General features: G+C 36.8%; 1 protein-coding gene across 2 annotated transcripts; it reads left to right on the forward strand.

Moving 5' to 3' along the window:
• The first annotated feature begins 759 nt into the window (after positions 1–759).
• LOC111023584 (P-loop nucleoside triphosphate hydrolases superfamily protein with CH (Calponin Homology) domain-containing protein) lies at positions 760–8910 on the forward strand. Of its 2 annotated transcripts, XM_088124531.1 has the most exons (19): positions 760–1144; positions 1398–1555; positions 1718–1864; positions 1948–2194; positions 2474–2565; positions 2653–2724; positions 3015–3113; positions 3917–3991; positions 4392–4473; positions 4714–4809; positions 4911–5084; positions 5161–5267; positions 5478–5654; positions 5985–6151; positions 6344–6594; positions 6785–6948; positions 7428–8074; positions 8269–8450; positions 8536–8910. In XM_088124531.1, exons 1-19 carry the CDS (start codon positions 1072–1074, stop codon positions 8604–8606), a joined length of 3081 nt encoding a protein of 1026 aa, XP_087980657.1. In that variant the 5' UTR covers positions 760–1071; the 3' UTR covers positions 8607–8910. The 2 variants fall into 2 exon arrangements, with proteins under 2 accessions (XP_087980657.1, XP_087980658.1); XM_088124532.1 differs by lacking the exon at positions 3917–3991.
• Positions 8911–27283: the final 18373 nt, after the last annotated feature.

Consider the following 27283-nt stretch of genomic DNA (forward strand, 5'->3'; position numbering starts at 1 on the left):
AAGAACCCTACAAATACTCTATCATTATCTCAATCTTCATTAATAGGTATGTTACCTTCTGCAATGGAATTTGGGTCATGATCATCTAATGTTTCAAAAGTCTTTTGGAACTTAATTGCTCCATTTAACATACTGAATGTTGAATTCCACCCTGTTGGGATATCTATTGTCAGACAACTTTTTGTTGAAATGCTATCTTCTTTAGCAAAATCTTTAAATATTTGCAATCTCGAATTTTTTGGACCAATAAAAATAGGATAATTAAATAAAATATGACAATCGTTTTACATTCTTTACACTCAATTGACTTCCGAACCAAAATCCGTTTTCGCAAACCGTTTTATTTTTTAGGTGACCAACAACACCTCAAAACTTTTTCAAAAACCCTTTTGAGATGACATTACGATAACATCAAATAATTTTTATAATGTTTTTTTTTTAAATTTTAAGTAGCATAAAATATTTATATTATTTAAATTATTATTTGAAAGACTCATATTATATATATATATTTGAGTACGACTCATAATAATGTTATTACTTTTCCCACGAGTATGAGTAACGTTTTTGTTTTTAAAATAAAACCATCGACGATATTTGGTTTTTGAAATAATTGTTATTCCACAAATAACCTTGGTCGACGATAGTGAGTTTTTGAAATTCCGACCGTTACAGCTTTTTGGTTCGCACTTTTGAAATTGTTTGGCAGTTGAAAATGTCGTTAGGGACAAAGTAGGAATTCTGATTTATGTTCAAATTCTGTCACTTCTATCGAGGGGTAGTCCGAGGTCTGAAGTCCGAACCGAACCAAATCGCCGTGCCATTTTGGAAGCGCCGCTCCGGCAAAAACTTGGGCATTCAAAGTTATTAGGGCTAAAACCCATTTTGCCTGTCCGAACCCTCCCCGGTGTCTCTTCGCGAGAGCTATGGCGAACCAGTAGCTAGCTGGTGAATCATTTGCTTCACTCTTCTACGTTGCTCCTCCAACCAGCCGCTCTCCATCCCCGCAGTTCTTGGTAGAGAGAACTGCGTTTGCACGAAATAGAAGAGAAGCAAGAAGGTCGCATTTCAATGGAGGATCCTTCAAGAAATGGGCTGCATCATTTTAGTTGGACTCTGGCGTCAAGAAAAGCTGAAGAAGCTGGTTGGTCTTTTCTTCCATCCCTCTCATTTCACTCCCATTCATATAGAGAATAGAATCGTTCTGGAATCTTGTTGATCTATTTATTGTTTATTTATGTGAATTTTACTTCGCTCACTCAGTCGAGTGGTGTTCCCTTTTTAATGGTTCTTGTGAAGTAAGTAATCTTTATTCCCGTGTTTTCCCAGACTTATAGATGCTTGTTTATATTTGAGAATCCATAGGACAATACAAATCTAACCGATTAATTTTACAGCTTGGAGGCGGTATGAAGCTGTCAGGTGGCTTGAAAGCTTTGTAGGCCCACTCGGCCTGCCGAATCAACCATCAGAGATGGAGTTTATTTCTTGTTTGAGAAATGGCCTGGTCTTGTGTAATGCCATTAACAAGATTCAACCCGGAGCCGTGCCCAAGGTTTTGCAATTACTACTCATTTTCTTTTTGAAACTTGTGTGATCACCATCAATTTGGATATTTAGATGAATTTTTCCAGTCTTTTTTTTTTGTTTTTGTTTTTTGGACCTATCTCTTCAATGTACTCTAACCGTCACTTTTATTTTTGCGAATTAATTTAAGGTGGTGGATAACCCATGCCCTTTACCATCACTTACCTGGGAGTGTCAGCCATTGCCTGCCTATCAATACTTTGAGAACGTCCGGAACTTTTTGGTTGCTGCAAAAGGGCTGAATCTGCCTGCTTTTGAAGCTTCAGATCTAGAAAGGGTATTTTTCCTATTTGAATGTATGTTAATGGTTAGTTTTCTGTAATTATATGATTACTGGAGCATGAAACCGTGGCTTCTCAGGATACATTTGAGGCAAAGGTAGTAGATTGTGTTTTGGCTCTGAAATCTCTTCATGAGTCGAAGCAGATGAGTGGTGGAAATGGATTTTACAAACATGTGAAATCTCCTCTGGTTATGCATTCTGCCAATAGGATGCATCCAAGACCCTCGTCTACTGTCTCATTAGACTCTTGTAGACGCTTGGATATGTCTACTACTACATGCGAGAAACGGCCTCCTGTTGGGAGCGAAAATGTAGAACTTGAAGGTTTGAGAACTCTCCTTCCTTCAATGTATGCTTGTAATTTGAGGCTTATAAATAATTTGATACTTTTTCCAAAAGAAAAAAGGTGCAATATTTGGTTCTTGAAATTAATTCTCTCTTTTGGATGTCAAAAAGAACCTTGTCTACTCTTTATGTTTAGAATAAATATACTGTCAAAATTTGTTATAGTCACATATGAAATCTAAACCCATTGAGCTATCTTTGACACCTTTGGATAGGGTTCTTCATGCTCTAACACTATATTTTCTGTGACTTTTCTAGAATCAATTGTCAAGTCACTTGTTGATTGCCTGGTTCAGGAAAAGGAAAATATTGATGGGAATCTTCTTGCGTCTTTAAGAAATGGAGATAAGGTTGAATAAAAGCTTATTACTAATTTCTAGAGTTAGCTTTTAGTGGATTTTTCTTTTTTCTTTTATGAATTCCTAGCTTGTATACAGAATTCAGTAACGTTATTCAGAAGGATTGTGTCAATTTGTTCGGACGAATCGCTTAAAGAAAACTTTCCAGAGGTCAGTTTGCTTAAACTGTGAAAATGTCTTACTCTTTTATTTATTTTCTCTGAAACCCAGTTCTCCTAAAATGGGTTTTAATTAATTGAGGTGTTATCTGATGACTTTCGAGATGAGATGTCTTAACTAAGTGACGAGTATATTTTTTATCTGATGACTGGTGATATGAATTTTTTGACCTGATTCTCTCCTTTATTTTCTTTCCTGCTGTGTATATTCTTTCAGTAAAGTTCCATGGAAATTAAAAAACATCTACCCTCTTTTTTTCCAACCCCGCCCCACCAAAAAAGTTTCATACAGTTTTAGAAGATCAATTAAAAGAAAGAAGCAGTTCCCTAGCTCGTTCAGATACAATTTTGGATGATATTCCGGCCCTTGAAAATTCACAGGTATGCATATTTTGTCTGTTTACTGTTTGGTTTGTGTTAAAAACCCTAGTTTTTTCCCCTTCTCTTGAAGTATATTGTTTTCTTCTCTTAGATCCTTCAAATTAGGATAAGAATTTTATTTGGTCTCTAGATTTTAATCTGGCCGAATAATTTTCAACTTTATAGGATAAATAGTGCAGAAAAACAAACGATGACTTTGATAAAACAAATGACGTGGTAGTTAAAAGTAATTATAGGTTTATTCATTAAACACTAATTATATAATCTTTTTTGGTTTATGTGGATTTCTTTTCATCCTATATTTTGTTTTATTAGTTCCATTGTATTTCCTTTTTTGCTGCTTAATCTTTTATTTTTTATTTTTATTTTTATTTTTATGTGCATTTCTTCTCCACCGCCACCCCGAACACCAGTTCTGCAACTTTTTTATTTTTATGTTATAATATGTATTCAATGTATGTTTGTAAAATTTGACTTTTGCTTACTATCTTGTGATGACTTTTCCTTTTACACTTTATTAAGGAATTAGTATTTATAAATTAAAAATTTTATGTAAAAGTAATAATGTTTGATTTTTAACTTAATATATTTAGCTTGATTTTAAGGAGAAGAGTATAAAATGATGACAAAGATTTTATATCTTTACTGTTCCATCGATCATATACATGAATAATAAACATGATTAAAAACTTACGGTGTTAATAGTGATATAACTAATCGAATAACTAATATTTCATATTAATAAAAATTTATTTATAACTTCATCAAATATGCTAATGTCAGTTTATGCATTTTTCTTAAAGCGGTGCAGAGCTTGCTTCAAAAAGAAAAGCTGCAATCACCGAAAACTGTTTAACATGCAAGAGAGGGAACTTTTGGTAATTTCTTGTCTTTCACATCTAATATAGAACATAATATTTGTTGTTGTATGCATTGTTTTTGGATGTGAACTGGTTTTCAATTGGAGACAGCTTAAATTATTGGTAAATCGTCTTGATTCAAATGGATGGTTTGAGTTTGATTTTTCTTTGTTTAACTAGAAGCTTTTTAATATGCACTTTTTTAATATTATTTTGAATATGCATTTGTCAATTCTGTTTAGTTAGATTGTATGTTTAGTTTTTTATGGCTTCAAATAATTTGGATATACACTATAAAATCCTTAAATATGAGGATCCCATGTGAAGTCGTAAGTGATGCATTACTAGATTTATGAAGTGCAGCAAGTATCTGCATTTATCTGGCTGGATTGGTATAATATATTGTTTATCAATACAGGATCTCAAAGTGCTTTTATCTAAAACAAAGGGAGAAGTTTATGATTTGCAGTTTCAGCTACAAAAAGACTTGAAAGACTTGGGTACTTTCCTAATTAGGACATTTTTTTTTCTTTGAATTATTAAAGCCCTGCTTGTGTAATGCATAAAATTTTAATTGTTTGTCATGAAATTTCCACAATGGTCCCAAGTTACATTTAAAAAAAATCAACATTAGTCCACTTTTTCCTTATACATGTAGATGAGAAATTAGAGGTTCAATTATTAAACTAACTTCCTAGACTGTACTTGTAAGTTCTCAAGGTGCTTCTTTTGAGTTTCAGAAAATCAGGTACAGGAGCTATCAGATGCTTCTCTTGGTTATCATAATGTGGTTCAAGAGAACAGGAGCTTATATAACATGGTACAGGATCTTAAGGGTTAGTATGCTTAATGAGAGACAAACGTCACAATCCTTTCACTTTCAATTTGCTTGGAGAACCTTGAGATACTCGTAATGCTGCTATCATTATTTGTTCAGGCAATATTCGAGTTTACTGCAGAGTGAGGCCCACATTCAGTTGTTTATCAAAAAATGTGATAGAATTTATTGGGGAGGATGGTTCATTAATGATTTTGGATCCATTAAAACCCAAGAAAGATGGAAGGAAGGTTTTTCGGTTTAATCGTGTATTTGGCCCAGCTGCAAAGCAAGGTATACATTGATGATACCTTTCAATGTTACTACTGTTTGTTAGCTAACCAAAGTGCTTCCTTTATTTTTCTTTTAGATGAAGTTTTCAAGGATATTCAGCCATTAATTAGATCTGTCATGGACGGTTACAATGTATGCATATTTGCCTATGGGCAAACTGGATCAGGAAAAACACACACCATGGTAAGAAATCCACGTTTGTCGACCTTATCTCGAGCATTTCTCCATGTCTATCAAATTACTTATGTTTCATAATTGAGAAGGAGCTTAAAAGGAAATTACTGCAGAATCCAATCCCTTCCTGAGAAAAAGAAATAAAATATGTGTAACTCTAGTTATACATTCCTTGACTGAGTTCTCCCTTCTTAAATAAATTATATATTGAGTTGACAGAATGGTCCATCTGGTGGAGCAGACAGAGACTTTGGAATTAATTATCTAGCTCTTAATGATCTATTCCAAATCCAAAATGTACGGAAGGATATTATCGACTATGAAATCAATGTCCAAATGGTTGAAATTTACAATGAACAAGTACGAGACCTTCTTGTTGCAGAATCATCAACTACCAAATATCCTTGCCTGCTGTTTATTTTATTTGTATTTTTTGTCAAAATTTTTTGGATCTGCTAAGATTTTGGTTCATTAGAAAGTAAATTTTTTGCTACTGTTCTTTATATTCAAATTTGCATCCTTTCTTTACATTTGATTCATCAACTACGAAATATCTTTTGTTCTCATTAAAAACAAACTACCATTTACCTTTGCCCTTCTGTTTATTTTATTGTCATAAATTTTTTGATCTATGATTAGGCTTTTTACTTTTAGAATGCATTTTTTTTAGGATGTAACTTTTTTGGTGATTTTTCTTTGCATTACTTTGCATCTTTAACTAACTATAAATTAGAGATTCGAAGTTGTAATGGCAACACTGGCTTGAGCCTTCCAGATGCGACCCGACGTTCTGTGAAATCGACGGCTGATGTTCTTAATGTAATGAAACTAGGAGAGTTGAATCGTGTTGTGAGTTTCACGGCTATGAACAATCGAAGTAGTCGCTCGCACAGGTCAACTACTATAGTAGCATTCTCATCCTTTTCTATTGTAACATTCAGTATATAATATGTATTGCTCCTATTTAGTCTAAAAATTATTTAATTCCATAACACTTCAAAGAACCAATATGTAATCTGTTGCCTGGATATCTAAAGAAATTATGTTACTGAAATGCGAAATGATGATTTTGCATTTGTCTGCAGTATTTTGACTGTTTATGTGCATGGAAAGGACAATTCAGGGAGCACTATACGCAGCTGCCTACATTTGGTAGATCTTGCAGGAAGTGAAAGGGTCGACAAATCTGAAGTTACGGGAGACAGGCTTAGGGAGGCACAATATATTAATAAGTCTCTCTCTTGTTTAGGAGATGTGATCATGGCATTAGCTCAGAAGAATTCTCACATCCCTTACAGAAACAGTAAACTCACACTTTTCTTGCAAGATTCTCTAGGTATGTCCGTATGTATTTGCTTGAATTGCCGCTTCTTTTCAGGCATTAGATAAAATAATATTACATTTGTCGAAACTAAAGGGAGGAGTAAATTGCTCCATGTATCTTCTTGCTGAAAATCCTAATGGTCCCTAATATGTTCTAAATTAACTTTTTTTGACAAAGATTATTTTGGAAATTTGATCTGCAGGTGGGCATGCCAAAACAGTAATGTTTGCACATGTAAGTCCAGAGGAAGATTCTTTCAGCGAAAGTTTAAGCACTTTGAAATTTGCTCAAAGTGTTTCGACTGTTGAACTTGGTGCTGCTCGCTTGAACAAGGAAAGCAGGGAAGTCATGCAACTTAAGGCACAGGTAAATCTTCAAGCCAACTGATTCCATGAACGTTCTAAGGAGGGTAGAAACATTTAATGGTTCTTCACTTGTGTTTTCTTCTTTCTATTTTTCATCATCTGGTAATTGTTTACACTCTCCCTATGCAATATATGCTGCTGCCTCTAGACCATGGCCTTTCATGGTCACCATTCAAATTTTGTTGAAACTTGACATCCTACAGGACTCCAATTCTTCATGGTTGCATTAATTATTCATAATATTTTTTCTTTTGTTGAATTATACCTTTTATTTTTGTTCTTTCACGCTAAAATTAGTTGCATAGTTCCTATACTTGTACTTTAATTTTTAATCTTAGGTTCTAGTACGATTTCATGGTTGGCCACTGTTGTGCTATGTCTTAGCCCTTTCTTTAGATCAATATTTGAATTCATTATGTATGTCATTGTATGTTAGGTAAGTTATTTTGATGAGATTAATTCTCCCAAATCACTCTACAGGTTGAGACTCTGAAGAAAGCTTTGGCTAATAACGAAGTACAACAGGCATTGACCAATAAGTCAAAGGAACTAAGATCACCAAGACAAGCAGCTGAGAGAACCCCTCCACGCCCTCGACGGTTGAGCATTGAGAATTGCAGCGCTGCAAAAATTGAGCAACCATCCAAAGAAGAGATGAAGAAGGGCTCAAAGACACCCTCTATACGCTCAAGAAGATCAAGTTTGGAGGGTCCAAAATGTATTAAAAGGGATGGTTTAGCGATGAAAGTATTAGAAGATGGAAGTAAGTATAACCAAGCTCTGTCCTTTTATTCCGAAACAATCCCTAAACCTCCTCAAAGCATCAGCAATTGTGCAATTGCATTGGAGAGCCATCCCAAGGCTCTTCCTCAAAGTCCTCCGAGTTTTGGTTATATGAGACGTATGATCAACGCTGAAGGAAGAACCCAAATCAGCCTTCAGCTGCCAAAGACACCTGAACCACCCAAGCATGCCAGAAATGATATCCAGATTCAAATTCAAAGCAACGTGATGTTTCCAACCGATACCCCGACTTCCAACCCAGTTAGTTCAGCAAGTGGAAAAGGGTCTCGAATAAGAAGATCCATGAGGACCATTGGGAAGCTGATTAATAACTCTGAGAAGAGGCAGGTTCTATCTAAAATTAAGTTATTTTTCTTTAATGTTATATGAAAGGGATGTAGTTGAGTTATAGTTGGGAGCTACATAAGCATACTAATGGTCATTCTTGATGTCAATTTCAGCTGTCAGTAAAAGGAGAAGCTTATCATATAAATGAATTGTTACTTCATAATTTAAACTTTTCCCATCAATGTTTCAGGAACCAACAGAATTTGATAGAGTTGCATACTCCAATGCAAGCTTCAAGCAATATTAATCTCGACGCATCACCACTGTCAACGTATTCAAGGATGCAAAGGAGGCAATCGTTAACTGGCATTCCGACGACAGGGTCAAGCAAATCTCGAAGATCATCTCTTGGAGGGAAACCAGCTGATACAGGTTGGTAAAACCGATTTGAAAATTGTTAGAATTCATTGTTGTCAAAATTGGTCTGCGGCTCTGAGCTTGTAGGTGTGTTCTGCAGATGTTCATAGAAATTCCAGGACCCCTCCTCCAGTCCACCCGTCATCCCAGGCAACGAAGCGGTGGCTATAATCTCATTTATAGAGTGAATGCTTGGGAGAGGCGTAATTCAAGTTAGGGAAGTGACTATAGGCCATTTTTGTAGTGGAGTTTACTGACTGATATTTTCAGGTTAGAGCAGAAAAATGATTAATGTAGAACAATTGTATCATATTGTCCATTTAGAGGTGGAGATGAATTGCAACTGTTAATGTAATTCTCTATGCTCTTTCTAATTTTGGATGTATTCATAATAATTGATGTTGATTTCTTCATTGTATAGCCAGAGGATATTCTGGTCTTCAATGTAATCATATTATGCCTCATTGCCTCCTTAGTGTATGTCCAAATGAACCTCCTTAGCTTTTGGTGGCCGAGTTGCTGTTAGGCCTGCTTTACATAAGTGTATAGGAATGAAGGAAAGAGAATGAAAGTTTGAATTTCCCTTTGATATTATGTACAAAAGTTTAAGTTAGGAATTAATTGATGGGACTAGACTATCACAAATTTGAGAACCACCGCCTTTGGCTTGACGACCATATTATTAATTACTTAATAATTTACGAGTAGGACACAGATTCACAACTTTTTCGTAAATTGTTTTACAACTATTACCTTTTATGTATTTATTTATTCTACCAATAAACTTTCTTTTAATAGTAAGAAATAGTGCAAGTAGTCATTTAGCATTTAATTTGTTAAAATGATCAATGGGAGGAAGTCCAAAAAAATTTAAATCGAGATGAAACTAATAAAGTACATGTCAATGTCGAGGATGATCTTGTCATTTGAAGTGAGTCGTGGTGATTGAATGGAGGGTAGGTTGGTTTTCCAACAAGTAGTTTTGAATTTATTTTATAAAATAGAACTATTTTATTTATTGTATTTGACTTTGAATGTATTAGAATTTGTCCGTTAGGAGCGAAATTACTTTATGTTTATCAGAAGTGTGTGATTGAGGAATCAACATGGGTTGAGCCTCCCGAGTCAAACTATCCAGATTGAACCACTCAATTAGACCAGACAGAACCCAAGTTGAGCCGGTTCACCCAAAGCACGAGGAGACTCTCTCTATAAACAAAGGAAGCCAAAAAGAGGTTGACCCACTTCATTCGCCAAGCGAATGATCTTCGTTTCGCGGGAACAACAAAAACAACCATCTCGTTCTTTCCTTTCTTCGGTGCTACCTTCTTCTTTTCAAGGGGCCTTGCACTAAGCACATACTCGGAGAGGCTTAGGGTGCGAGGTACGTTCTACCACCCTACTTTTTACTACTCTCAACTGAACCTTTTATTGACTTAGGTAACAGAGTGTTTTAGGCTTAGAACCATATCGGTGTGAAAATTTTTTGTGTGCAGGTGTTTGTTTTAGCTTTTGATGTCAAAAGCAGATCCAAATCCTCTATCAATAATATGATCATATTATTGATAGAGGATTTGGATCCATGAATTAATTTGAAGTGTAGGACACGTGGGTGACTATTTGCTACATAAATTCCACAAATTTTCATTTGTTGCATATTGCATACCAACCATCTGTTGAACTAGAGAAGTCAAGTTAGCTATTTCTACTTGCCTCGTTGACCCATTTTAGAGTTTTCTCTTGTATATATCCAAACTGTTGTGAGATAGCAGCCATGATGTAAATGAATTTCTTAAAATAAAAATAAACCAATTGACACCAATCATTGACAATGACGTCGAAATTATGACGGGTGTTAAATCCAACAAATAAAAAATCCTACTCGAAAAATAATTTTAGGCTATTGTAGTGGTAAGTAGCGTGGAATCCACACATATTGATAATTGATTTATTTATCAAAATAGAAAATTGAGGGCTTTTAAAAAAATATTTTAAGAAAATAATGGTAGGTAAGAAATAAGAGATAATGCATAAAAATACAGCAAAAGATATAGTTTCAGTAGTAATTATGGGGATTGATCATTGATTCAAAGACTAATTTTCTTTATCCTTTCCTAAATTGGCTATGGTTCTTGGAAGCCTATATCCTTCATTGGTTATTTGATAATGAAGGAATGTCCATTAATTACTTCACTTGTCAAGAAGCTTTTACGAATTTAATTTGTCAAAAACATTAGGGGGTTTGGTTTGCTGTTTACCATAGTTTATTAAGTCTGAATTTGTTAAGTTAAACTTGGATTTGTTAAGTCTATGTTTGGTTGGTGCATAAAATAGGTTTATTAAGTGTGAGTTTTTAAGTACGTGTTTGGTTGGTGTTAAGTCTGGATTTGTTAGGTGTGTTTTGTATTTTGTTAAAGTGGCTTTATTAAACTTGTATTCAATTGATTGAATTTTAATTTTCTTTAATATATATATATATATATATAATTTATAAATTAATTATTTAATTAAAATAATTAAAATTACATTTAAATTATTTTACAAAAGTCATTCTTCCTACAAAATTAGGAAATACTATTTGATATATAAAAGATTTTTTATACATTGTCCATCAATTTTTTCCAATGATTAATTTTTAAAATTCCAGTATTTTCAAAGTCTAAGTAAACAAATTCATTCAACATAAATTTTACGGTAGAGAAAATGTTAATTAACAATTTATTTAGTTTTTCAGTATTTACTATCTTGAGTAAACTTGATTACTTAATTATTCTAAAAAAATTTATTACTTAATTATCATCAACATTACTATTAAATTTCACTTATTTTTATTTGACAATTACATTTTATTACAAAGTGAAAACCTTTTAAATAATACTGGTTTAAAAACTATTAACTTGATATAAAATTAAAAGAAATAATTATATAAAATTATAACATCTTTTGCAAATGTAATTGTGATAACAAAAAAGTAAATAAAATGGTGAAAACAAAATGAACAACTATATAAATTGAACAAAAAAAAGCTATAAATAGATACCAAGAACAAAAAAATAGATTTTTCTTGGATCATTTGAAAAAAAATAGATAAAAAATTGTGGATATATTAACTAATTATTTATTACATGTAATTTTAATTAAATTGATTTACTTATTTATACTGAAAACTATAATTAATTAATTTAAAATTGCAGCTTGATTCTAGGAAAAATATTAGTTACAAGAACAATTAGACAAAATAATAATTTAAAGAACAAACGATTAAGGAAAAATATTTAATTATTTGTAATAGTAGATTTAGGAAAATAACAAAGATTACATTCTTTAAAATTCTAGATCTAGAAAAAATTTAAAATCATTCAACATCTAGAATACATTCTTTGAAATTTTAGATTTAGAAAAAAAATTTAAATTATTCAACTTTTAGTTATAGGAAAAATCTTAAAATAAAGTATCAAATACTAATTTAAGTTGCAGAAAAGTAATAAAATTGATATAGAAAAGTCTGATATTGAAGTTTTAAAATTGGATATAGGAAATTTGAAAAATAAAAACGGAAATAATTATCATACCACGTGGAAACTGCCCTTCTTATACATAGAGACCTTTCTTCTTCCCCCAACTATCGATTTCCATTCTTTTCCCTCCAAAATTGATTCCTTTTGATTTCCATTCTTCCATTTTCTTTTCTCCTTCGTCCATCGTCAAGTAAGAGAGTTCGTGGCGAGCAAGAGAGCTCGATTGCAACTATCTAGAACAAGTATTTGCTCCCTACTACCTCGAATGTAAAATCTACATGTACCATTAGCATCAACCTCGTGGGTTGTGTATATTCCTGGAGGCATGTATACCTTAAATATGTGCATATACATTATAAAGATAAACACAGTACCTGAATTTTTCTCAATCAACCTGGCTGCCAACGGGAAAGATGAGAGCATATGATTGTTCAGGTGAGTCCCTTAGTGTGTTTAAAGCATTCTCTCATCCTCTCCAAGGATTGTCATAACTAATATTAATTCCATGGTTCTTTCGAACATAGCCAATTATGTTTACGGTGCCGCCCATTGTTCATGGTTAAAATTATCGTTGCACATTCACTTATTATTGTTGTTCCTTGTCTATGGTCGTTACGGACAGTGTCAATGCAACAGGTGTGATCCTATATAACGTTTCTAACAACCCATAATTTACCATCTCTGTACCACGATGAGTGAATGTACAAATTGCATGAATAATCAACATACCTTACAACCAATTGTTTCTTATTGGATTTGACAGTTTTGAACTGGAATTTTGCCTTCATCAATTATGGATCGAATTGATGACGCCCATACTACATCCCTATTTACCAATAGAATCATAACAATTGACTTACTTGTACCATTTTTGAACAAAGAGAGACGCACAATTTTCCTTTCTTTTGGAAAATAAAGATCTTTAGAGATCCATTCAAGAGTTGTTGTAGGGTGCAATGGTAGGAAATTGAAACCTGCTAGTACTAAAGTCTCTGTAGATATTCTACTCCTCTCAAATCCCATCACGTAAAATTTTGACTATTAGGTATTTCATTGGTTAATTAGAATTCTAAACTTGGTTAATTTAAGATACCAACCGTGGACGAAATACTCAAATGAATAGTATCATAGTGAAATTGGTTTAAGAATATTTAAAACAAAAAATAAATGAAAATCGACAAGTAGTTAGAATAAGATGATGTTGTGGAATTAATTAGTTTGACTCTGTAGAAATTGGTAAATAATTAATCCATTTTATTTTGTAATTTTGGTTTATGTAGGATAGAGAGAGGATGATTTGATTTTTAATTAGTTTAGAACATAATTCAAAATAGCTATAATTTTGGTTTATGTAGGGTAGGGAAAAAAATGATTTGATTTTTAATTAGAATTGAAACATAACTCAAAATACTAGAATTATGATCTATGTAAGGTAGAGAAGAATGACTTGATTTTTAATTAATTTGAAACATAATTCAAATTAGCTTTCATTTTAGGGATACTAATTTGACGTTAAACCAAAATTTGTGATTCACTAATGTATTTAGGAGTAAAATTGACAACTTACACCCAACAATAATATAGGAGGGGTAAAATGGACAAATGACAGATTGACGTTGGAGAGGGGTAAATACAGAAATTTACCCCTGCATAATTTTCAGAAAAACAGGTGTTAAGTTTTAATGTTATGACCATTTTTCATTAGAGTGCAATATGACCATTACTCAAGATTTCCCGTAAAACAATTCCTAACTAATTTGAAATCCTATGGCAAGAGAATTATGAATTTATAATCAATTAATAAATTAAACTTTGTTGTATTTCCCAATTTGATTACACCTCTTTATTTACAATATAGCCTTAAAATCCATTGTTTGGGGTAATTAAAAATCCTTTGAGCCACATGGTGGACATGGATTGGGCCACCTAGGAGCATCTCTGTTCAGGTCCACCTTGGAACTAGCCAAGGTGGCTTATCATTGTACACTATTAAGACTATTTGAAAGGTGCGACCTACTATCAGGTTAGACCAAAATTTTACAACATGTCTGACTTGATCTCCAACATCGATAACCGCCTGTCAGATCCCTAAGCAATAAATAGTGGGTATCATTTCCATCCCAGGTATCGAATTTCTCATCGAACTTAATATTGAGTCCTAGCTGTTTACTGACTTGAGCGTCGGAGAGTTCGTCCCTCTTGTGTAGGTTTTTCTTTGGCGTTTCCAGTCGGCTCTCCCACATGTCCGACCTTGACCAGGTCTGGCCTCAGCCCAATTTTTGTATAAATATTTGGCACTGTCTGTGGGGAGGACATTCGAAGTCATTCCTCATCTTGAGATTCGAAGATGGAACAACCTGCTGCTTCATCTGATTCTTCAAGCCATCCTATTCGTCTTGTTGATAACGTCGACCTGAACCTCCAGCATAAGGTAAATGCTAAAAATACCAAGGATCATGTCCAGGGGATCGTTTGGGCGATCTGCCTCGCAAATCGGCTCACGATGCACATCCTCCGCTTCCTCCTGGTTATCCTCAACAGAGCAAGACAACCCACCAAGCATGAAGAGGAGCGTCCAAGAGGATAGCTCGGAAACCCTCTCGTCAGGTGGACCCTGATATGCTTACTACCCTTCAGCTTGAACTTGATGATATGCGTACTTGGGTGCGCACTATGGAGGAGTCATACAACAATTTGCTACGAGCAAATAGGACGGGATCCCAATCTCGAATTCTGGAAGAGGAGAAAGAGCAACAGTTCGAAGGCGAAACCCGAGATCCTCCGCTTCATCCTGGGAATAATGATCACTCCATTGATGATGAAGGTGATTAGAGTTGCCGCGAGGGTGACCTGTGGAAGAATTTGGCGGACAAGAAGAAGAAGAACTCTACCCTGAAGGGCATGAACGTCTCTCCTTCTTGTTCGCAAAAATTCTCGAATGAGAAAGCCCAATCGCAGTTCACCCTCGTCGCATTACAGGGAGTGATCACGAAGGAGAAGTTCGACTTGATGAAGAGCAAGTTTGACGCACAGGTAGAGGCTCTAAAGCAGAAGTGCGAGAAGAAAGATAACCTGTTCGGTAATAGTGAGATGGGCGAGTCACCATTCACCTTGGACATTCTTGAAGCGTCGATCCTTGCCAAATTTAAAATGCCTACCATGAAGCCGTATGACGGGTCCAAGGACCCAAAAGACTACGTTGAAGTCATTGAAGGCCTCATAGATTTTCAGGCTGCGTCCGACACTATCAAATGTCGAGCATTCCAGATTGCCTTAACGGGGAGTGCTCGGCTTTGGTATAGAAGGCTGCCAGCAAGGTCGATCTCGAACTACAGTCAGTTGAGAAAAGAATTCATTAGTCAACTCTTCTTGGCACTACGACAATGAAATGACCACCCATCTCGCCACCATCAGGCAGAGGGAAGGCGAGACTCCTAGAGAATACGTGACCAAGTTCCAGGAGAAACAGTTGAAGGTCACCTACTGCTCGGACGACTCAGCGATGTGTTATTTACTCACTAGTTTAACAGATGAGGCTCTACCTGTTAAATTGGGTGAAGATTCATCTGCAACGTTCGCCGAGGTTTCGAAAAAGGCCAAGAAAGATATCAATGATCAGGAATTGCTCCAGGCAAAGATAGGTCGGACAGAGAAGAAGTCCGACCAAAAGAAGTAAAACCGCCAAGAGAAAGGCAGCGCAGATTCTAAATCCAAAGACAAAGGGTCTGTATCACAATCCTTGCGTGATCGTACTGATTACAAACGTTCAGACTCAAACCGAGGCCGACCTTATGAGATGTACACTCCAACTACCATTCCAATCTCAAAGATCCTTCTGAAAATCGAAGAGATTAGGATGGAGAAGCTTCTCAAACACCATGGGAAGCTTTGAGGTGACCAAGACAAGAGAGATAAATGCATGTATTGTCGATTCCATCGAGATCACGACCATGATATCTCTAGCTGTTTTGAATTGAAAAGCCAGATTGAAGATCTAATTTAAGATGGCTACTTCAAAAAATTTGTGGGGAAGCAAAGATCAAACTTTGCAGAGAAGAAAGATGAAAGACGACATTCAAGGACGCCACCTCGAAGGAATGACTGACCTGCGGTCGTCAACACCATTTTCGGAGGTCAAAGTGGGGGCCAATCTAGAAATAAAAGGAAGGAGCTTGCCAGAAAGGCAATGCATGATATCCGTGCTGCACAAATGCAGAAGCCAACCTGTCCGATCTCCTTCTCCGACTATGACCTGAAAGGTGTTCATTTCCCCCATAATGATGCCTTGGTAATCTCGCCCATGATTAACTGTTAGGTTGATTTTTTTCTGCAGAAACATGTGTCGGTAGCCTTGTTTGACCATGTTTTTTACCCCTTTCCGATTATTATTTGCCAAAAAGGACCACATATTCTTAAAGTAGAATATGCATAGATTATTTCAGCATAAAAGTCAAACTATGGTACTTTACGAAAAATATGAGATAAATGCGGTCAAAATTGGAAGAAAATTACAGAATTGTAACGCCCCCAAATTTCAACGACACTCTCGAGATAACCTTAACAAATTTCCAATTCAAACACCCCTAAGAAGGAATGCATAAGGCCAAAAAAAAAAGGAAAGAAGATACACTACAGGGAGGACCCATATTTCAATGCAACCTTATATGAAAAAAATTTGCCCTACATGGGCTAATCCACAAAAGAAACACAAGTAAATTCTATTCGACCAACAAATCTAGGATAAATGGGAAGTCCAAACAATTGCCAGCATAGGTTCAACAGAAAGGAACAAAATTCTTTAGTGCGTCAGAAACAATAATAACTAATCCACTACTAACAATAAATCCCAATGCCACGACATTCAATCTACAATTCAATGATCCTAGGTAAGGTTAACGCAGCCTAAATGGTCCTTCCTCGGTCAAGCCTCCTTCTCATCACCACCGCGGCCAATGACTCCGTCTACACCTGAAAACCATAATAGCAGAGGAGGGTGAGTATGTAAAATACTCCGTAAGTAGCCCTTACTAACTAAAAACACACAACATGCTCGACATTGCAATAACAGCACAGAAATAGAAACCATAATCAGCTTTCATAGGAACAGAAACGGAAAATCAATATGCAACACTCGTTCCCAAGTTCGAAGTCTCACCATGACCGTATCTCAGCCACAAAGCCCGTTGACCCCTAGCTTAACCAACTCACTCTAGCCCATCATGTTATGTTAGTTCTCCAAGTCTTACTCTTTGATTCGTACCGGCCCTTGACCATTTGTACCCAAGGCCTAAACCCTAAACTCTTTGATTACGCTGAGTAGTCATCGAGGCCTTGAACTTTGCATCGACCCTTGGCCTTTTGTACCCAAGGCCTCGATGACTACTCAGCGTATTGGTCCTTGACCGCCACCACGTCAAACCCCAAGACTCATCATCAAAAGACTCATCATGCCGACTCCCGACCTTTTGTACCCAGAGCCTCGACACTCATCTCTACAAAGACTGGCGTATCGACCTCAGACCTTTTGTACCTGGAGCCTCGAACCCAGTAGTGACGTAACATCATCGACCACTTGCCCCAAAGCTGGTCCACTTGTGAATCCACCTCTCATTACACGACAGACCCCACAGTCGAGTAATGGTCATCTGTTAAAATCCTATCATACCATTCTAATTCCCACATGACATGTTTCCACATCAAAGTCATCCAACATGACAGTAATGCATGACAGAACACAATAACACACAATTTGACTCCGTTCAGCTCAGTTCCACAATAAGTACTCCAACATAATAGTCAAAGCCAAGAGATAAACGTGAGCTACACAGTCATAAGTCGCAACAACAAGATCTTAGCATGTTTTACAACATATGCAATACAATGAGAATAATTCTCGTGATACAGGATGCTCTTATACTTAGAAACTATGAAAATAACAGCCAACTAATCCATACAAATTACTTCCACACTTTCTAGTATATATGATCACAATGAGAGTGTCAAACATATTCGAAAAATAAGTTTCAACACTTTATATCATGAAGGACTACAGGTCAGAAGGGTTCAACATATAATAACAAAATTTTCTAGCACATGACAACATGAAAAGCCATTTAAAGAGTATCACAAACATCACATAACAATTATTTTCCAGCACCTAAAATCATGGAAAAGCACAACATATATTCTCAAAACAGACTTTCAACAAGAACGTAACACTCAATAGCATAAAAAAAACCCTTAACCATGACCAACAATTTTTTTCATACATGAGAGGTGCAAAAATAAGATAATTCGATAAGAAACCATGTCAAATACACCTAATAACGCACACACTCGCCCCTTGGTGCTACTTACACACTGCTACACTCTTTAACCTTGCGTCGATTCAACACCTAGGCATCACGAGATAAAAGACAGCAAGTTAAGACAAGATTTCAGAAATAGAAATCGATTCTAAGAGAGTTTTAATGGTCATTTACCACAAAATCAACTTCGTTTAAGTGCGGGTAACTTGGATAAGGCTCGAATGGGTGTAGGTCGTGTAAATCGGGCTTCAAACGGCTATGGGTAAGTGTAGAATGCCACAAAAAAACAGCTATAAGCGTTTCTGCAATAAGGAATTCACACCAGCCGAAAATGAGGATGTTGTGCGCGTTGGGGGAAATCGTACCTGAGATCGTTGGCCGCCGTGAACGTCGCACGCCACTGTTAAGGAACCGTCCCGCTGGAACGATGTCGCCGAATGCCGCAAAATGCCACAGGGAACCCGCTCGCCGTTGCCACAAGTCGACATGCTGCCTATTGATGCAGCCGCCGGAGACTGGGATGCGCTGTAGTGGGAGAGAACGCCGATCGTCGATGGAGACGTGGTGCAGCTGGGTGACGGGGAGAAGAAGAAAACGATGGGGGGAGGGGGGGCTGGTGGCTTACGTGTAAGGGAGGAGAAAGGATCCCTAGGGCTTGTTTTTGTTGGGTGTGTTGCCCTAAACTTGTAGTTTGTATTTATGTAAAAACAAATGTATATTCAATAAAGTTTTATTCAATAAATTTGTTGTTGAATTCATTGCATTGCATTGTCCAAAATCTAATAAACAAAACATCCGAGGTTATTTTAGTGTAACCGGGACAGTATATGTACTGGGTATATATTTGATACACCCCTGATATATGAGGTATATATTTGATATACTCTGATATACAAGTGGATAATGTCCCGTGAATAACCTAAAGGGTCTATAGTATATGGATAAGGTTGGGTATCTTATCCTAGCAATACTATGGATACGGCCCACTCTATAACGGTTACAGACGACTCGATCCAGGTCGTTCGTGTGGAGACATGCGAGTGGGGGTATCCTATACAATGAGTTTGTATAAGACCGGACCACGAAATAGCCAATCTTTAGATGTAACACCGTTAACTAATATATTGTTGTTTCTTAGGGTGAGAGTGGCCCAAGATGCCGACTCAACATTCCTACCATTTTAGGGACGAGACCGAGTGGGAAGCTGGGAACATAACTTCACAAGATGGAATTCACTCCTCTCCGACTATAGGGGAGTAGATGAGTGTTCCCTTAAATGCTGACTCTGGGACTTGAACAAGGGGCCCCACCCTCTCATTTGCCCGAGAGGGACTTCCGGTTATTGGTCGGATCATAACCAGGTTGTTCATTAGAGGAGCAGTGGTATTTAAGGAGTAAGATGAAACTCAGGGGTAAAATTGTAATTTGGCCTAACTTGAGTTACGAACACTCGTGAAGGATTGACTCGTCATTAATGGTCATATATCCATGGACACGAAAACATTCTGCAGTGAGAACAGTGCAACTGCGGGTCTTTAGTGGAATGACCCGTAGTTAACGAATCTTGATTAACGCGGTCAATGAATTTGACCGATTAATCTTGCATCGTTGGAGCTTCTGATCTGTAGGTCCATTAGGTCCCCTTGCTAGCTCATAACAAGTAAAACGAGGATCAAGTTTTTGGAAGAATTTGAATTGTTCGAATTACTTAAGGGATTATATGTATATTGATACATTATAATATATAGTTAATTATAAATTAAAACTATATATTATGAGAGAAATTATTTGAATGAGATTCAAATAAAATTAATATGAATAAGATTCATATTAAAACTATGGTTAAAAATAACGTGCATAAGATGTACATTAGAACTATAGGTTATACGAGAGAAATGTTATAGAATATGATTCTATTAATGTGATAAATAATTAAGGGTTAATTATTTATTTGATATATATATATATATATTAATTATTAATTAGATTAATAATTAATTAACTTTTATTAATTAATATGATTAATTATTTATATATATATATATATTTGTTATATATTATTAATATTAATAATAATATTAATAATATTATTAAACTCCCCTGCAAATTTGCAGGGGAGTGGGGAGTTAATATGACGTGGGGAGTTACCCCACGTCATTCTTCTTCTCTTTTTGGATTGCAGAACTGTTCTGCAAAGAAAAGAACAGAACAGAACTCCCATGCTCTCTCGATCAAGCTCTCTCAATCAAACTCTCCCTCTCGTTCCAAGGAAACACTCCCACAAGCGTGTTCTCGAAACCCAAGAGGATAGTAAGGAAGATCGTTTAGTGGCGTTCGTTGAGAAAAAGGTGAAGAAACGTTCTTCAAAGGTATAAGTTTCCCTCCGTATTTTCATCTGAATTTTTTGACTTTGTTTCCCAAATTTCACGAACAATGGTCCGCTTCCACTCCGGGATTCACATCCCTTCAATTGGTATCAGAGCCAAGTTGTTGTTTTGATTTTTTGAAGCAAAATCGGTGTTTATGGTGGGTGTTTTCATATTTTTGAAATATGGGTTTGCGGGTTGGAAAATTTCCGGTTTTTGACATTTAGATAGCTTTTTTCTTCTTGATTTGATCATGTAAGAGCCCGGTGTTTTGGGCATATTGTTTCTGCATTGAGTCTGTAAGTTCGGGTCGCTCAAAAGTTGTTCGTGGTGTCGGATTTGGCGAAAAATTGCAGAAAACAGCGAAGAAGACGAAGTAGACTGCGCAGACAGCGTCGTGGCGCTGCCCTTAGGCGTTGAGGCGCTGTCCCGGGTGTGTTTCAGCGCGTTTCCGTGGTTCTGGTTCGCGGTTCGAGGGTGGTTGCAGTCGTTTTTTTGTATTATTTTGTTTTCTTAGGGTGCCAAAAACCGTTCCAACTTTGCTATTTAATTATTTTATGCATTATGAATGTATATTTTAATTAAAATCATATTGCATATTGTATGCCATATAGTTTTAAAATCCCACCATAGGTTACATGCATAATATGTATGTTTGATATATAGTATGTATGTATGATCATGCATCATATAATTATAAATGTTATAATGTATGAATGCATGTTTTTATTTTCATAATTAATATAAGTGTTGTATTAATTAGATGAAAATAAAGTTGTATTGAGCATGACATTACTATGGATAATATAAGTGTTATATTAATGTATGCTTACAATTCATGATTATAGTTTTAATTTCTTAAATTTTATAAGAGTTATAAAATGTGGTAGAAAGAAATTAAAATCTATAATAAAGAATTGCATGCAAACATAGGATCTAAGTTGATTAATTTTAAAGGGGTTTAAAATTAATTAGACCTTAGGTTATATCTTCTAATATGATTAAGGGGTAGTTTTTTTTATTTTATTTTAACTAGGTTTAAAATGAAATGATAAAAGACTAAATATAAAATATTGCCTATAAGGGAACCCTGTCTAAGGAAGGTTCTGTCTAGGTTGAGGTATTTAAGCTGACCGTAAGGGAACACCTCTACCTGGTAATCGACCTGGGGGTTGAATTAGTCAATATTTTATATACATGCAATAATGTCGCTGGTTTATTAAAGTGTTTAATAAACTAAAACATTATTGTACAACTACCAATATAAGAATTATATTCGGCCGACTAAAAGATTCACTTAGTTAATTTCATTCAGCCGGAATTTATCTAAGTAATATACCCTAGTCTTAGAATACTAAGTGGGAGCTAAAGAGCATGTAATATACAGCGTATATATTTGATATACAAAGTATATATAACATACTTCTCTCTCTATCACGTTCTCCTTTATATTCACACTGTGAGTTCCATGCTCGGCTTCGTGTCGCACTGGGCGCGGCCTCCCTACGGAAGGTGTTTGCATGGTTCAATATCGAGGTGAATGGAGATAGTATTCATAGTAAGTGGGAGAAGGACGTGTGACAACACATCCGGCGGTCTCCGCCATTGGTTTGCACCGTGAGGTTTCATACATAACCTGCGTGTCGTCCTGGAGCGACCATCCCTACGGAGGGTTCATTGTATGGAATCAAAACCAAAGCAAACTCCAGAAATGGATAAGAGTCTCTTAGGTTTTGCTCCAATATTTTCCTTCCCTACGGCGGGATTATTGGGGTGGATCTCTGAGGTCCGAAAATGACGGGTCACACTTACAGGGAGTTGTTAAGTTAGTTAGTAATTTCGTGACCAAATAAACGATGACTAAAGTTTATAGGAATAAGAGTTATTCTGGTGTAAAATTTAGTCCAGAAAGTCTCAATTTAGTGAAGGAGTACCTGTCTGCCCTACGGTAGCTGTTGCTCTAAATCACTGAAGCGTCGTTGCAAAACAATTTTGTTAGGGTGCTTAATTATTTTTGCTAAAATTTGATTGGGTTTAAAGGCTAATGCATGAAACTGATATAGGTTATTTTTACTTTTAGCATGTCTGCTTCCATTATTGCAGTCCTAGCCGCTCAAAAACTTAACAACGAGAATTACAAACAATGGAAATCGAATCTAGACACTATTCTTGTGATACATGATCTTAGGTTCGTCTTGCAAGAGGATTGCCCTCAAGCTCCTGCGCCTAACGCCACTGTGGCGGTTCACAACACCTATGACAGGTGGATCAAGGCCAATGACAAGGCCAAGGTCTACATCTTGGCGAGTATATCTAATGTGCTTGCCAAGAAGCACGAAGACACGGTCACTGCTAAGGAGATCATGGACTCGTTGCAGAGCATGTTTGGACAACCGTCCTCACAGGCTCGACATGAAGCCCTTAAGTTCGTTTATAACTCCCGCATGAAGGAGAGTTCCTCAGTGCGAGAACACGTTCTCAACCTGATGGTCCACTTCAACGTGGCTGAGTCGTACGAGGCCGTCATAGACTAGCAGAGTCAGGTCAACTTCATTCTGGAATCTCTTCCGAAGAGTTTCCTTCCATTCCGTAGCAATGCGGTTATGAATAAGCTGAAGTATACTCTTACCACACTCTTAAACGAGCTGCAGACCTACTAGTCTCTTATGAAGAGTAAGGGACAAGAAGGGGAGGCAAATGTTGCCACCTCAAAGAGGTTCAATCGAGGTTCGTCCTCTGGAACCAAGTCTGCGCCCTCTTCTTCTGGACGTAAGACTTTTAAGAAGAAGGCTGCTGGTAAGGGGTCTAAACCTGACTCCGCTGCTGCCGCTGCCAAGAAAGGCAAGACCAAGGTTGTAGAGAAAGGAAAGTGTTTCCACTGCAATATGGACGGGCATTGGAAGCGCAACTGCCCAAAGTACTTGGCCGAAAAGAAAAAAGCCAACGAAGGTAAATATGATTTACTTGTTTTGGAAACATGTTTAGTGGAGAACGATGACTCCGCTTGGATATTGGATTCAGGAGCCACTAATCACGTTTGTTCTTCATTTCAGGGAATTAGTTCTTGGAGGCAGCTTGACGCCGGAGAGATGACTCTCAAGGTCGGAACGAGAGAGGTCGTCTCAGCTGTGGCGGTGGGGGAGCTCAACTTGTTTACAAACAAGAATATGTATATATTATTAGATAATGTGTACGTGGTTCCTAAAATTAAAAGGAACTTAATTTCAGTTTCTTGTTTGTTAGAACATATGTATTCCATTTCATTTCAATTGAATGAAGCGTTCATTTCGAGAAATGGTGTTAATATTTGTTCTGCTTTGCTTGAAAACAACTTGTATGAGCTAAGACCAACCATAACTAAAGCAGTTTTAAATACCGAGTTGTTTAAAAATGCTAGAACTCAAAATAAAAGGCAAAAAGTTTCTCAAAAAGAAAATACCTATCTTTGGCACTTAAGATTAGGTCACATTAATCTCAATAGGATTGAGAGGTTGGTTAAAAATGACATTCTAAGTGAGTTAGAAGACGATTCTTTACCACCATGTGAGTCTTGTCTTGAAGGCAAGATGACTAAAAGACCTTTTACTGGAAAAGGTAATAGAGCCGAAGAGCCCTTAGAACTTATACATTCAGACCTTTGTGGTCTGATGAATGTTAAAGCTCGAGGAGGGTATGAATACTTCATCTCTTTTATAGATGATTGTTGAAGGTATGGTTATTTATACCTAATGCAACATAAGTCTGAAGCCCATTAAAAGTTTAAAGAGTAAAAGACTAAAGTTGAAAATCAATTAGGTAAAACCATTAAAACACTTCGATCTGTTCGGGGTGGAGAGTATATGGACTTGAGATTCCAGGACTAGAACATGGAATCACATCCCAACTCTGAGCCCCTGATACATCTCAACAAAACGGTATATCAGAAAGGAGAAACAGAACCCTGTTGGACATTGTTCGATCAATGATGAGCTATGCCCAGTTGCCTAACTCGTTTTGGGGTTACGCAATGGAGACTGCAGTTTATATTTTGAACGTAGTTCCATCAAAGTCTTTCTGAAACACCTTTTGAGCTATGAAAGGGTCGTAAAGCTAGTTTACGTCACTTCCGCATTTGGGGATGCCCAGCACACGTGCTCATGACTAACCCAAAGAAACTGGAACCTCGTTCAAAAGTATGCCTATTCATAGGTTACCCTAAAGAGACGAGAGGTGGTCTATTCTTCGATCCTCAAGAAAACAGGGTGTTTGTATCGACAAATGCTACTTTCTTGGAGGAAGACCATGTTCGAGATCATAAACCACGAAGTAAGGTAGTGATTAATGAGATTTCTGAAGAGGCTACAAACACGTCAACAAGAGTTGTTGATCAAACTAGCACTACAACAAGAATTGTTGATGAAGCCAGTACATCACGTCAGTCACATCCACCTCAAGTGTTAAGGATGCCTCGACGTAGTGGGAGGGTTGTGTCACAACCTGACCGCTATGTGGGCTTAACTGAAACCCAAGTTGTCATACTTGATGACAGCGTCGAGGATCCATTGACCTACAAAAAGGCAATGGAAGATACTGACAAGGACAAATGGGTCAAAGCAATGGACCTGGAAATGGAGTCGATGTACTTCAATTCCGTTTGGGAACTTGTAGTCCAACCTGACGGGGTAAAACCCATAGGATGCAAATTGATCTATAAGTGAAAACGAGACGCCGAAGGAAAAGTATAGACTTTTAAGGCGAGACTTGTGGCAAAAGGCCACACACAAAGGGAAGGGATGGACTATGAAGAAACCTCCTCCTCTATAGCTATGCTTAAATCCATTAGAATACTTTTGTCCATTGCCACATATTATGACTATGAGATATGCCAAATGGACGTTGCTGAATGGCAATCTTGAATAAAGTATTTATATGTCTCAACTCGAAGGGTTCATGGCTCAAGGTCAAGAGCAAAAGGTTTGCAAGCTTAAACGGTCCATATATGGACTGAAACAAGCATCTCGATCTTGGAACATAAGGTTCGATACTGCGATCAAATCTTATGGTTTTGACTAAAACATTGATGAGCCTTATGTATATAAGAAGGTCGTCAACAACATTGTAGCCTTCTTAGTGTTGTACGTGGATGATATCCTACTAATTGGGAATGATGTAGGATACCTCACTGACATAAAGAAGTGGCTAGCGACTGAGTTCCAAATGAAAGATTTGGGAGAAGCTCAGTATGTTCTTGGCATCCAAATTCTAAGAGATCATAAGAACAGAATGTTAGCCTTGTCTCAAGCAACTTATATCGACAAGATGCTTGTTCGATATTCGATGAAGAATTCCAAGAAAGGTTTATTACCCTTCACGCATGGAATTCATCTGTCTAAGGAACAATGTCCTAAGACACCTGAAACAGTTGAGGATATGAGACGTATACCCTATGCTTCAGTAGTGGGCAGCCTGATGTACGCTATGTTGTGCACGAGGCCTGACATTTGCTATGCGGTAGGGATGGTCAGTAGGTACCAATCCAACCCAGGATATAATCACCGGACTGCTGTTAAGGGAATCCTCAAGTATCTTAGTAGAACGAGGGACTACAAGCTCGTGTATGGCGCTAAGAATTTGATCCTTACAGGATACACTGACTCTGACTTCCAAACAGACAAGGATTCAAGGAAATCCACGTCGGGGTCAGTATCCACTCTTAACGGAGGAGTGGTAGTTTGGCGAAGCATCAAACAAGGATGCATCGCAGACTCCACCATGGAGGCTGAATACGTTGCAGCTTGTGAAGCAGCAAAAGAGGCGGTTTGGCTTAGAAAGTTCTTGACATATTTGGAAGTCGTTCCAAACATGAACTTGCCCATCACACTTTATTGTGATAATAGTGGTGCTGTGGCAAATTCTAAAGCACCTCGAAGCCATAAGAAAGGCAAACACATTGAAAGGAAGTACCACCTTATACGGGAGATAGTGCAACAAAGAGATGTGATCGTCAAAAATATCGCTTCGGAGAACAATATTGCTGGTCCTTTTACGATGGCACTCACGGCTAAAGTGTTTGAGGGCCATCTAGAAAGTCTAGGTCTACGAGCATTGTACAGTTAGTCTAGGGCAAGTGGGAGAAATGTAATGGGTATAGTGTATGCCCTAGTTTATTGTATTTTCCCTTTGCTTTATGATAATGTACACCCCACTCGAGTTTAGTTCAAGTGGGAGTTTGTTGGGTGTGTTGCCCTAAACTCGTAGTTTGTATTTATGTAAAAACAAATGTATATTCAATAAAGTTTATTCAATAAATTTGTTGTTGAATTCATAGCATTGCATTATCCAAAATCCAATAAACTAAACATCCGAGGTTATTTTAGTGTAACCGGGATAGTATATGTACTGGGTATATATTTGATATACCCCTGATATACGAGGTATATATTTGTTATACCCTGATATACAAGTGGGTAATGTCCCGTGAATAACCTAAAAGGTCTATAGTATATGGATAAGGCTGGGTACCTTATCCTGGCAACACTATGGATACGGCTCACTCTGTAAAGGTTACAGACAACTCGATCCAGGTCGTTCGTGTGGAGACATGCGAGTAGGGATATCCTATACAATGAGTTTGTATAAGACCGGACCACGAAATAGCCAATCTTTAGATGTAACAC

The sequence above is a fragment of the Momordica charantia genome (genome assembly GCF_013281855.1).
Source record: "Momordica charantia cultivar OHB3-1 chromosome 5 unlocalized genomic scaffold, Mcharantia_2.0 BLBB01000005.1, whole genome shotgun sequence".
Taxonomy (NCBI): Eukaryota; Viridiplantae; Streptophyta; class Magnoliopsida; order Cucurbitales; family Cucurbitaceae; genus Momordica; species Momordica charantia.

Bases quoted from the DNA above. Each gene is read 5' to 3' on its own strand.
- LOC111023584 (XM_088124531.1), top strand. From the start codon at position 1,072: ATGGAGGATCCTTCAAGAAATGGGCTGCATCATTTTAGTTGGACTCTG. The intron at 1,145-1,397 runs GTTGGTCTTTTC...TTAATTTTACAG, and splicing joins AAGAAAAGCTGAAGAAGCTG to CTTGGAGGCGGTATGAAGCT. The intron at 4,810-4,910 runs GTTAGTATGCTT...TTATTTGTTCAG, and splicing joins CATGGTACAGGATCTTAAGG to GCAATATTCGAGTTTACTGC.